At 44.2% G+C, this 13,784-nt stretch overlaps 2 protein-coding genes across 7 annotated transcripts in view; one reads left to right on the forward strand and one right to left on the reverse strand.

Annotated features, from left to right (window-relative positions):
- The window catches only part of KLHL18 (kelch like family member 18), a 41,204-nt gene extending 29,151 nt beyond the window's left edge, over positions 1-12,053 (forward strand). For 3 of the 4 annotated variants that reach the window (XM_068121036.2, XM_068121033.2, XM_068121034.2), the window contains 4 exons: positions 2,047-2,269; positions 2,858-2,962; positions 3,102-3,213; positions 8,728-12,053. In XM_068121036.2, the coding sequence (XP_067977137.1) occupies positions 2,047-2,269; positions 2,858-2,962; positions 3,102-3,213; positions 8,728-9,114 (827 nt within the window). In that variant the 3' untranslated portion in view covers positions 9,115-12,053. Of the gene's footprint in view, positions 1-2,046; positions 2,270-2,857; positions 2,963-3,101; positions 3,214-8,708 lie in introns of all 4 variants that reach the window. The other variant, XM_068121038.2, reaches the window with a different exon arrangement.
- The window catches only part of LOC137430278 (protein lifeguard 2), a 35,854-nt gene continuing 34,115 nt past the window's right edge, over positions 12,046-13,784 (reverse strand). For all 3 annotated transcript variants that reach the window (XM_068121039.2, XM_068121040.2, XM_068121041.2), the window contains exon 12: positions 12,046-13,587. In XM_068121039.2, coding sequence (XP_067977140.2) covers positions 13,441-13,587 — 147 coding nt within the window. In that variant the 3' untranslated portion in view covers positions 12,046-13,440. The remainder of the gene's footprint in view (positions 13,588-13,784) is intronic.

Here is a 13,784-nt window from a genome sequence, read left to right on the forward strand (position 1 = left end):
CATAATTAATGGAAACGAGGCCTTAACTGACATAGATTAAGAATAACTAGGAAGATGTCCGAAAGTTGGCTACGTGTGGTGCGGTGGACCTGGGCACGACATTTAATGGGGGAATAAGGGGAAGGTCGGCTCTACTGATTGTTATTTACATGCAATGGGACTAGGGAATGGGGGATTGGGGAAAGTTGGGGAGTATTGGAGAAAACAGGGGAATATTTACAAGCGGATATGGAGGCCAAATTCCATATTCGCAACAATATACATTATACATATATATATATATATATATATATATATATATATATATATATATATATATATATATATATATGAATGAATGTGTGCGGAGGCCCAAATGACGAAGAGTGCCGTTCTCGTTTACCTTTTAATCCAACATGGCTGCAATACCATGTGACCTATGATGTCATAGTTACCAATACAATATTCTCCATTGGGAATTCCTCCTATGTTTAAAGTTTTGCATCGATCGGACAAGCGGTTGCAGAGAAAAAACAAGACCAAAAGTCGAACAGCGGCGTAGCCGGGCTTGTAAAATATTATAAACCACAAACGCATATTATTAGCTTTTCAAACAGTCGTTAATGCTGTCTATAACATTAAAAGAAATTTGGAGGAATCTCGACATCCATGAGGTAAGATTTACTTGCATAACTGAGCGAAGATCTACTGTAATCTATATACCTCAACGTTTGAAGGTGTGCTCATTTACCAAGTAGTTAGCTGGCGCTTGCCAAGCTAGCCATTCCTTAACGGTTTTGAATGGAGTGCTTGTTCGAATGTTTAAACCACTTGGTGATCTCTCCACAAGATACTTGGTAAATGAACACACATCCAATGTTCTTGAGACCCGAACATAGATCGACTGTAATCTATATACCCCAAAGAGGAATGACCCTTCCTGCAGCTCCCGTAGTGAGTGGGTGTAGGCCTACTTCTAAATTAAAATGTCGGTCGGTGGAGCAGCTGTCGTAATGACATCATAGACGTAATGATGTAACGGACACAAAACTGCCGCTTCTTTAATATGTAGAACATGATATATTTTAAGTTCCAGTAAGTTTGCAGTCACTACGAAGGGATTAGTGTTATTATTAGATTTACTATAATATTAACGTTACGTTATCATTATTTCGAAAATATTACCATTTTAAAAAATCGAGGTGAATTCCTTATTTCCTCGGTTATTAATATAAGTGCCGAACACCGCTCATCATTGATTCATGAACCATACACCTCTTCAATCCATAAACCTTCCATTCACGACATTGGGATTAAAGTATTATGGTTATATTTACTATATTATTATTATTATTACGAAAACGACACTACTGAAACAATACACTACTGTATTAAGAAACCTGGGCTGAATTTGTCCAAGGAAGAGTCATAACGCTTAAGGCCTATACGTACCTTATTGTTGGAAGAGCCGTAATGCCAATGCTTTCCATATTTGATGGGCATTTTAACAATCGGTTTGTTTGTGTTTCACACTGAATGAAGAACGTAAAGGTAGAGCCTGGCGATTGTGATAATGACAGGTTCGACGATATGTTCTGATTGTTATACGTTTGAGGGGACATACATACACATAGCTGGACAAACACTGTTCTAGACGGCTCTGCCCGATGGGCTACGTCGTAAAAATTAAAAACTAAAATATTTAGATGCACGTACACACATGCATGCATACACAGGCAGGGACGTTGTAAGTGTCTGGCAACCCCTTTGAGCGAGACTAAAAATATATTGCTTGGATTCCTCAGAACAAATTGTAAATATTCGCTCCACAAGCATCCGAGTCATGGTCTCTTCATCCTCTGCATACTTTACTTTCATGTCGATGTAGTTTTTTATTTGGGGTTCAGTCTGCTTTAGTTTGTATATTTGTTATGCCTTACAACACAATTTTCTTACTGGGAAGAGCGGCATAATGTGTTAGTTTGTGAATATGCTGCTATGACGTCACACATTTTTGGGGGCAGGGTATGGGTAACATGATAATCCTTTGACCTGCTGGCCATACAGGAGACTCCATCACCATGGTAGAAGTGTACAGTCCTTTGACCAAAAGATGGCAGGCCTGTAGGCCCATGAGCACTCCCCGTAGTCGTGTCGGCATCGCAGTTCTGCACGGCCGCCTGTATGCCATTGGAGGGTATGACGGCAAGGAGCGGCTCGCTAGCACAGAGGTGTATGACCCTGAGGCAGGCACATGGACGCCCGCCACCTGCATGAACAGCAAACGCAGGTCAGCACCCTCGGCCGGTTATTCATTCATTTATTTTGTGTGCAGCACGTAGCTGCTTTAGTATCAATTGAACTTTTTCCTGTTTTTCTTGATTTATTCAACTGGAATGATGCAATAAATATACATTGTAGATGTTGGAATTTGAAGCGATGATTCAAATCCAAAGGTGCCCTCTCGAGGCAATATTTCGATATTCTATCATGTCGCGATTTGGCGCTCTTAAACTGGGCAATGAAAGAGTGGCTTGCATTGATACAATAAAATAGAAATAGCAACTGAGATTTATTTACTTGTCTCGATCAAATTCAACTGTTCGAATCTCAGCTTTATCGCCATGACCATGAAAGTCCTGTTTTTGTCTTTAGCAATGGAATACAAGTCTTGGCGATCCTCTTGGATACTTGTCTGTTTCATCATGATTGTTGACGCTTCTATTCTGTTTGTCACCGCATTCATTGAATTTTTTTTCGTTGGTGGAATGCAACGTTATGCATTTGTTTGATAGATTGTTTTGGGGCATGTTGTATTGATTATTGCATATCACCATGACGAGCAATAAACAGAATTATGTGTTATATAATGGTGCAGTGCCATGGGAACGGCTGTGCTGGATGGGAAGATCTTTGTGTGTGGGGGTTTTGATGGCATTTCGTCGCTCTCATCGGTGGAGTACTACGACCCGAAGGCTAAAAGGTTTGACAACGTTTCAATCAATTTCTGCTCCTCACTGCTGATCATTACCTGCGTTTTCACTTGTGATGTTTTCTGATGATGCTAGTATAGTAATGTATTGTGTACAAATGTGCTCCTCTTTTTATGGCTGCCCCTTTAGGTGGGAGTTGGCAACACCCATGTCTGCAAACCGGAGTGCTGCTGGTGTGACCGTTTTTGAAGGCAGGATCTATGTGACCGGTGGGCATGATGGGTTGCAAATCTTCAACACGGTGAGTTTGGTGTGAGTTGCGAGAGGTGTCAACGACAGTTCGCTTTTTCAATCTTATTTGCATGCTCATTTGTGGGGGAGGTGGGTAAGGGGAGCAGGAGAGGGGGGAAGAAGACCAAATAGTTTTAGTGAAAGGGCAGCCTTCATCGGATGGCATTCTTTCAGGCCGTGCGCACTCACTCCGAAAAATACCGTTCTGGATGTGCAAAGTCTCACACCTGCTGTAGGCCACAACATCTGGGTAATCTTTCTGATAATTGCCTTGGTTGTTTAGGGATGGGAAGGGGGAATAATTAATGGAGCCCAGGGTGTAGTTAAAACTAGAGCTTCCAGGGAAGCAGAACTCAACTGAACTGACTGGACAAGTTAACGGATGACAGACGACAGACGCCGGAGGGTTCAGTATGTGATGAACTCAACTGGACGGTAGTCCAGTTGAGTTAATAAACTTGAATTTGTATTTTGTAAAGAGGAGAGGAGCAATTTGGGGAAGAAGTGGGTTACTCAAGACAATTAGAACGAAGTCGATGGAGTGCCATTCCAAATCCCCACGCTTCCCACCAAAAGCAAGGTTGAAAGATGGTAAAAGTTTCCACCAGGAACAACAACAACAACATGCATTTTAAGGCCATTTTCCCTGCAAGAGCGGGGGTTAGCCTTGCGGTCCCCATGACAATCTTCTCCATTTTGCCCGATTTTCTGCATCTCTCCTTGTTAACCCCCTTGCCCACATTTCTTTTCCACCATCCTTAGCCAAGTCTTTCTCGGTCTTCCCCGTCCTCTACTTCCTTCTACATTCATTTCCATCACTCTTCTCAACCAGTCACTTTCATCCTTCCTCAACACATGATCAAACCATCTCAACCTGTTCCTCTTCACAGCATCAATCACAGGCTCTATTCCCATCATCTTTCGCAATTCATCATTTGTCTTCCTCCCTCTCAACGACAATCCGCACATCCACCGAACCATTCGCCCTTTCTTTTCCACCCTTTCCAGCCTTCGTTGCTGCTCTACGTTCATTACCCATGTCTCGCTCCCATAAATCATATCACTTCTCACACATGCAGCATACACCTTTCCCTTCAGCTTCAATGACACTCCCCTCCTCATCAGCACGGCACTCAGTTCCCGAAACGTCTTCCATGCACATCTCACTCTAGCAACCGTTGCCGAGTCTGATCCACCTTTTCCATTCAGCATGTCTCCGAGGTAGCAAAATGTTTTCACACCTTCCAGCTTCACGCTGTCTCCAAGATCCAACTCAACATTTCCTCCATCTGCAGCTCCCTCTGTGCACACCTTACATTTGAATGTAGCTGCCACACTGGTTAATGACCCTCTCAGACCACTACATTTTTGATGAACCCACTCAGCGCACATTGTACATTGAATGGAGTTCACTCCGACACCCTTCCTGCACACAGCACATGGCCACTTCCCAGTTCTTTCCACCTCACCACATGCTTTACCACTTGCAATCACATTCGCCTTTCCTATATTCACCTTCAGACCTTTTGTCTCCATACATTCCTTCCACTTGTTCATCTTTTCCTTCAGTCCATCCATACTTTCCGCAATCAACACCAGATCATCTGCATACAACTCCCACGGTAAACCCTCCTTTACGGTCTGAGCCAGCACCTCTATCACAGCTACAAATAGTAGTGGACTTGGTACCGACCCCTGATGCACTCCCACCTTCACCTCAAACTCACCACTGTTCCCGTCCTTCGTCCTTGCAGCTGTGTGCGTTCTTTTGTACATTGCCATCACAACTCTGATCAACCATTCCTCCACTTCTAACTTCCTCAATGCCCATGTCAATACTTCACATGGAACCCTATCTAATGCTTTCTCCAGATCAACAAACCCAAGAAACAACTTCTTCCTCTTCTCCATATACTTCTCCTGCAACTGCCTCACAATAAAGAGCGCGTCTGTCGTTCCTCTTCCTGGCATAAATCCAAACTGCATTTCATCGATCTTCACCTTCTTCCTTATCCTCCTCTCCAACACCCTTTCCAATACCTTCATTCCATGCTCCAATAACTTTATCGCTCGGTACGAGCCACACTCCAGAGGTTCACCTTTCCCCTTGTATAGAGGGACGAGGGTACTCAGTTCCCAATCCACTGGAATGCGACGTTCTTTCACCACCAGTTTACAGATCTCTGCCATTCTCTTCACACCCCAACTTCCTGCTGCCTTCAACATATCTCCCACAACTCCCGTTGGCCATCCCGCTTTTCTACTCATCGCTTCCTCAACTTCCTTCTCAGTTATCTTCTCTGCCGGTCCTAAAACTGGGTTACTCTCTATGTTGCCATCCTTCATTCTCTGTATTCAACAGCATTTCCATATATCTTTTCCATCTTCGTTTAATTCCATCTGGGTCCACAACGATTTGTCCCACTTCATCCTTCAAGCAACTCACCCCCATCACATCACACCTCTTTCGCCATCTGCTTTGCAATCCTGAATACCGCTCTCTGACCCTCTTCCGAATCCAAGCGTTCTCCGAACATTTTCCTACATGTCTCCTGCGCCTTTGCTACCTCTTTCTTTGCAGCCTTCTTGGCTGCCTTATAACTTTCACGCTCTGCTTTTTCTGCTCCCGTACCCTTCGCCTTCTGCTACTCCTTGAACTTCTTCCTCTTCTCATCAATCCTCTTTCTAACCATCATCCCACCATCATGTTTCCGAGTGCCTCGGTCGTCCTTTTGTCCATCCACATACGTCACCAACGGCTCCCAACAGATTATCTTTCATTGACATCCAACCACTTTCAAGCTCAACCACATCATCCTCGGCCTGACTCAGCCTCTTTTAATGCCTCCCCTACTGTCACCTCTTTCAACCTCCACACCTTCATTCTCGGTTGGTACTTCACCCGCCGAGCTCTCCTCGCACCTTTCACCCTTGTCGCAGACAACCAAGTGGTGCTGTGAAACAGCCTCCTCCCCCGGGATCACCTTTGTGTCCCGGAGGTGCCCCCTATCTCGCCTACGCACCATCAGGTAGTCAACAGTTGTCGTCGACCCACCTGACGTGTATGTAACAAGCTTATTATCCTCTTTCTGGAACTGAGTATTACAAATCAACAAATCAGCTCCATCAGCAAACTCCAAAATCCTTTCACCTTCTCCATTTCTCACCATATCCGTAACCCCCATGAACTCCCTCAAAACCGTCCATACTCCTTCCCACATATCCATTTAGGTCTCCTCCTACCACAACAACTTCCTCATCTTTCACGTTTTCCATCAGCTTCTCTATCGCACACCAGAACTTGTCCTTCTCTTCATTGCTCCGACCAACCTGCGGAGCATATCCCGAGATGACGTTCACCAAGAGCTTTCCAATCATCATTTTCACCATCATCAACCTATCACTCACTCTAGTCACACTCACCACACTGTCTACAAACTCCTCAGAAAACAGGACACCAACACCATTCACACCCTCCGGGCACCCTTGCCACACAAACTTGTATTTCTGTGCCTGCCTACCCTTCACCATTCTCACACCACTTCCCTTCCATCTCGTCTCTTGCACACAACATATGTCCACTCTTTTTCTGATCAATACTTCCACCACTTCTCCTGATCTCCCTGTCATTGTCCCTACATTCCATGTCCCAAACCTCAGAAATCGATCTCCACTTCGGGCTGTACCCTGCCCATATGTAGTTGTAATTGTCATGGTTCTCTTTTTGAGGCAATTTTTTATGGCCGGATGCCCTTCCTGACGCCACCACCAGGAATGACCCAATATCAAATTGAGTTAAAATAATTTTTTTCCCCATTTTGGCCCTTGTGACCTCGTCTCCTCCCCCGGGGCACGTCGGGGGTCAAATCAAAAAGTTACATATTGCATGCTTCCCCCAATGTTGGATGCATACACGTTTCATTAAAAAAAAAATGTACCTGTAATTGCATTTTTTGGTATTTGATATTTTGACCCCACCACAGGGGGCCCCAGTGGGCGGAGCTAAAAAGCTACTGCTCTTGCACCTTCATGCCATGTTGGTGATCATAACTACCAAGTTTGGTTAATTTCTGCTCAACCCTTTAGGAGATAGCGTGATGGACAGATATACATGTGGAGCCGATGACAATATCCCGTTTATTTTATTTTTTTCAAAAAGTGTGTGAATAATAATAATAACTAGCCGAAACCCGTGGAACATTCACGGAAGGGAGGATGTGGTGTATGGATAGAGTGTACCATTATGGATGGCATAGGGGATTTGCTTGTCTGAGTAAGAGTTAGGAAGAAGGATGAGAATAAAGAGTGCGTATATGAACAACGATCGCCGACACCGGCACAAATGCATGCTCTGGATTGTCCACTCAGTGGACGGCTTGCTTTCGCCTTCGCCTGTCCAATCAGCGGATGGCTTGCCTCGCCTTCACCCAGCAGACGCCAATACGATGGCGTCGTAAGATGGCGTTGTATCGGCAGTTAATCGGATGCTTTTGGGCCCCAACGTCGGCTAATTCAGATTTTTCGAGTATGTCTGTACGTGATAAACAAAGCGCGGTTCGTAGATCGTAAATCCATCAGTGCCGTGGGCATCGGGTCACTGGGTGCGGCGTAAAAGGGATAACAAAGTCGAGTCCTTACGCTATTATTATATAGACGAGCCGAAACCCGTGGAACATCCACGGAAGGGAGGATGTGGTGTATGGATAGAGTGTACCATTATGGATGGCATCGGGGAGCGCTCATGGGATCTTCTTCTTCCGTTAAGCTCTACTTTTTTCTCTTTAAGTTAAGTCCAATCAGTCCTCTCTGCTCGAAGTGCTCAGGCCATGCCTTCCCGCTCTCATACTTTTATTGCCGTTCGGTGTAGAAAGGGATTGACATATCGTTCGTCTGTTTCAGCTCGTTATCTTTAAGCTTCCTTACGTCTCGCCACCTGCTACACCTCTGAGTTACAAGGATTTATGCAACGCACCCCGAGTATCGCAACGTCACTCCATTTAACTTTATTAAAATGACGATAGACGTTTCCTTATATATCCTAATTTAAAATGTTCAATGGAATAAAAAGACCATTTGGTTCACACCACTCGACTATCCAATCAGCGGACAGCTCGCTTCGCCTTCGCCCAGCAGACGCCAATACGATGGCGTCGTATCGGCAGTTAATCGGATGCTTTTGGGCCCCAATGTCGGCTAATTCAGATTTTTCGAGTATGGCTGTATGTAATAAACAAAGAGCACGGTTCGTAGATCGTAAATCCATTAGTGCCGTGGGCATCGGGTCACTGGGTGCGGCGTAAAAGGGATAACAAAGTCGAGTCCTTATGGTATTATTATATAGATAATAGGATTAATGTAGAGGAAATGGTTAAAACAAAGATTAGATTGTGTGAGTGCGGTGCCATGTTTTTATTTTCAGCACCATCATTATCCATTCCAATAATTTGACTTAATTTTCTCTCATTTTACTCTGTTGCAAACCCACGGCCTTCCTGTTCTGAAAAGTCCTGGCCTTATTTGTCAGGTGGAGTATTACAACCCACACACCGGTAGCTGGCACAGTGTTGCCAGCATGCAGCAAAGGAGATGCCGGCACAGCGCAGCAGCCCTGAGGGGCCGACTTTACGTAGTTGGCGGTTACACGGGTTCAGCTTTTCTGTCCACGGCAGAGGCCTACGACACCTGCTCGGACAAATGGACGCGACTGGCATGCATGGCCGTGCGACGCAGCCGTGTTGCTCTCGTGGGATGCTCTGGCCACCTATTTGCCCTTGGGGGTTACGACGGGCTCGCCAATCTCAGCTCTGTTGAGTGCTACCAACCTGAAACGAACACATGGCATCCAGCAGCAAAAATGGCGTGGCATGAAGGGGGAGTGGGTGCGGGGTGCCTGCCATTCCTAACCATGTGAGCAAGATGGTGACCAAGTCGTCATTTGTGTTGAATGGCGGATTGGCTCACATGGAACAGTCGAACTGTGTAAGTATTGAGGCATTATGAAGACCTGGCTGGTGTTCAACACGTGCGCTGCTTTGTGATTTTTGGCATTTGTGTTGAATTGTGGTTACATTTGTTGTGAAACAGGAATAGTTCTCAGCAGCTAGGTAAGCTGTTATTTGTTCAGTGTAATGTAACAGGTTTAAGCAAAGTGTTTCCCTTTGCCATGTTAGCATGACCTGTTTCCCATAATATTCTGGGCTGTTGCTCAGGTCGTTTATGGCATTGTGCAAAATAACTGGAATAATGGTGTCTGTAGAAACAGAGGATTGCCAACTTGGTGCAGCGGGATTCATGGTTTGAGCTCCGAAAAACTATTGGCCAACACGGCTCAAATTTTAGGCCGGGGAGACTTAAAATTGTTTCATTACGAATCGGAAACATTCAATTTGGCTGCTTTTGTTACCCGAATTGTTTGTGGAGCTTGTTGCTCCCAGTACTTCCTCTTGATATGGACCCTTCAGCCAACTCATTAGATGCCTGCAATACGTATAGGCCTTACTCCACCATCACAATAATCGTGATCCAAAGAACCATTCTCAGAGGTTCGTACACCACAAGCTTGGTGAAAAAGCTGCTGCCCATCTGGCTGGTAGTATACATTACTGCCAATAAAGACGAGCAGCATTGGCCTACCCTCAGATTGCAGTAAATATCCTTCAAGACGATTCAATAGCGGCATGAAGTTGGACATCCTGCTCCTATTTTATACTGACCACCTTTACTGGAACCAAAGCTTGAAATGTATGATTGTTCAAATTAACTGCTAATTGTGTAGCTACAAAATATTTCATGTCAGCACAATGCATTTGTTGTAAAACATACACAAGCAGTTTTGACCCTTCAGTCCTCAATCAATGTGGGTGTCAACACCAGGTGGTTTTTCAACTATTACAAGTGCAAAAAGTGTTTTTTTCCACACTAATACAAGTGCAAAAGTGGTTTCCTGCACCAACACAAGTGCGAAAAGTGGTTTTTCAACACTAACACAAGTGCGAAAAGTGGTTTTTGGCTTAGTTGGTGGTGTTGGTGTTGGCTTAGCGGCGAGGGTGCCAGCTTAGGATCCAAGGATCCTGGGTTCGAATCCCGGTCGATCGCTGAATTAACGCCAGGGGGGGTTGACTCAGCCTGTCATCCTTCCGTCGGCTAATTGAGTACCAGTTCACTGGTAATTCCCTGTTTGTCGTAAAAGGCGACAAAAAGGGTTGGCGTCAGGAAGGGCATCCGGCCATAAAACATTGCTTCAAAAAGGGGACCAAAAAACAACAACAACCACGGTCCCCGAAAAAGGCCAACCCCCGCTTTGTGGGGAAAAATGGCCTCTAAACGGTGGTAGTCCTCAATCCCTGAAGTGCTGCAATTCTAGAAACCAGGATGTTCCAGCAAAACTTTCCATATCACTTAAAGGCCACCTACAGAAAATTTGACATTTCCTTACACCAGAGCCCCTGCCCGTCATGCTGTCAACACCAGGTGGATCGACTCAGCCTGTCATTCGAGGTCCGCAAGACGAGTACCAGGTTCCTGGGCACAGGGGGAACTGCTTCAGACACAGCTGCACTCCCAGCAATGATGCAACCAGCAGCCTAAGGCTGCATATAAAATAAAACCATAGCCCCATTTTTTTTATAAATATGTACATCTAATTTATCCTGTCTTTTCTTAATTCATTTGTAATAATCAGTTCCTCTACCAGGTTTAATGGCCTAGAGCTTTGTCCATGCCTAAGCTGTCTAGCCTGGGTTCTAATCTCGGCCCAGCTATAAACCGTTTCACCCATGTACTGGTCCTTTTATTGGCATCCCATCTGCTGGCATTAGTTGGTGCATATTAAGGATCCCAGTGTCCTTCCTGAAGAGGGTCAGCTCTCACCAGTACTGACCAAATTACAAATTCCTGCTCCAACTACTTCAGTGTCAGGCCTGGCCAGCCGGTTCATGAAAGAAGGTCTAAAAACTTATCTGCACCCACCCCATAATACATATACATATATAATTGTCAATTAAAGAAGATTCAGTTCCTCCATCCCAGCCCATATTACAAATTGTGAAGAATAAACTTTGTGAATAACTAATCCAAATGCTTTATAAAAATGCTGTGTTTAATCATTTAATTTGCCTCCAATAAGCTACTTCTATGCATTAGGCATATGATTAATGGTACTTCGGATTGGTATTTTACTATAATTTTACAAAAGAGCCACCTGAAACTCGTTCTCACTAACATTTGGTTAAAAATGTGATCTTTGTTTGCTGGGTGGGTACAAATCAGATATTCCACCTGACAGAAGTAAAGTTGAATTGATCAATCATGAAATCATCCTTAATCATGCAGGGAATTCATAACATGATTTGAATACATAAATCGAAGTGGCAAACAATATACGGGATATGTCATTTCAAAAGTAGTCACCACGCCTACCTCCTGGACGGTCCCATTGCTAAACTAGCAAATACCATCCATTTACATATCTTTACTGGGGTTTGCTATGTCATTGGTACAACAGATACCATCATTTGAAATTCTGAAAAGGTATGAGATCATGAACCAGTTGTATGAGGAAATAACCATCTACATTTACTAATACCTAAAGATACAAGCACAGTGACATCCCCAGATGCAACTGACAGTTCCATACCCCAACCGGTTTACTACTTGTATTTAAGGGTTGTGGTCACCATCACAGGTCTGTTTACGCACGGTCTAATCAAATGAAGGTTTATGCACTGCAAATGTCACTGCAAATGTCATTACAGCTAAAATAAAGCACAAATGCAATGTACAACTTGTATTTTAAGTGCGTGTACAAAATGTGCAAAGTGAATGTGAAAATAAACGGACAAAGTTATTTAACCCTAATAAATTTATTACACGTCACCATAAAAGGAGCTGAAGCACTTACAAGCAAACAATGGCACCGACAAGTGGACCGAGCTGGAATTAGCACTCGCTTTACCCAGGCCACTCACATCCTAAAAAAAGTAGACCATCAAATGGATTGGACGCAATCGAGATGTATGGATTTCAATCGAACACTTTACAGGACTGGTAATTACAACAACCAACCGAGCCTCAGCATCAGGCCAAGGGAATACTTCCACTTTAGCCATTCAAGCGGGAGAGAAAGCCACAGCACTTCGCGAATAACGGCGATTTAATGGTTACGAGTTGTTACACAAGCTTGAGCTGAAGAAACGCCCTCAAACATGCTGCAGGGTCAAGTTGGAGTGGCAGGTTTTTGGGTAAAAGAACTACTCTAAAGTACTACGTTTCCCCTTTTTCTGCGTCGACATAAGGTACAGGTAAGTTCATGCATTTACTTCTGCATTCCCATCTAGAGCATCAGCCTATTAACGGATGCATCCCAACTTCATCTGTTGTGTGACATCTCTAACCATAGATCAGTTCCAAAATCGAATGCCCTCAAAGATGCTTCAGTTTATGCAATGGAAAACAAACACCATTTGAAATTGTCAAAACCAAACGTAACTGGGCAACAAGGAGAGAACAGGTTTAACCCTTGTGGCCATAATTATGATCACATGGTGGCCTTAATGCAATCCAGACGAGTACATTCACCGAACCGCACACCGACTCCATGCTTGGGAGCTGTGTAAATGCATGTGCCAGTAGCGATTCATGTGCCATGAGTGATTTGTGGATGTGAATATTGTGAAACTTGACTGTTGTGGGTTGGCAAAGGTGGGAGGTGGTGATGGTAGAGGAGAGGGAGGTATGACGGTTTAACAGCAATAGTACAAGAGGTTGATTAACTTATTTGAGAAGGCACAGTATGAAGGCACAGAGTGTAGAGTTTGTTTCACTATAATGCCCACTCCTGAAGCGCCCGATCAAATGAAAGTTGCTTTGGTGGTGTCCAAAAGGTGGAGGAGGAGAATATAATTTCCTGAAACTTAGACCACAATGTTATTGATCTATTGCTGGAAAAGATGGTGGGAAAAGTACAATTGTTCACATATGACAACTCAAGTTTTGGTTCCCAAATGAAAAGCAAATGGAACCAAAAAAATTTTTGGAAGTTTTGTAATGCCCATTTAGGAGGGGAAAGTGGGGCAGGAGGGGAGTGAGATATCATGATTCCATATGAAGATGTTGTTGCATCAAGAGGGAGAAGCATTCAGCTGCACAGTTGGGGAATAGGTAGACGTAAGTCAAAGGTTATGTACATAAGTGAGACAGAGGTGCACCACAATGTTTCCATAAAAGGGTTATAATTCGATCATTCCCGCGTGCCCACAAGTTGCAGGAGGAAAGTGAAGATGTAGACGATGTCCATGTAGAGGCTCAGTGCACCGTGGATGTGTTCCTCTGGACTTATCGAGTGCTTCCTGTTTCCCAACAGAAGCTGAGTATCGAACGCAAGGAACTGGTCAAGGCACAAAGGAAACGAGCAATCAGAGATTGCAGACCCACACAAGGATGTGTTTTTAGTGGTTATTAAGGCTTGTGTCAAAACAAATATGTCGGCCAAACCACGTGACCAATGACGGCATCATATTTTTGTTCTCCAATTTATCCCGAGAGGACGCTCAAGAAATTTAATCTTCATCGGATGAAGTTTTG

Source organism: Myxine glutinosa, chromosome 6 (assembly GCF_964187855.1).
Source record: "Myxine glutinosa chromosome 6, kmMyxGlut1.1, whole genome shotgun sequence".
NCBI classification, from domain to species: Eukaryota; Metazoa; Chordata; class Myxini; order Myxiniformes; family Myxinidae; genus Myxine; species Myxine glutinosa.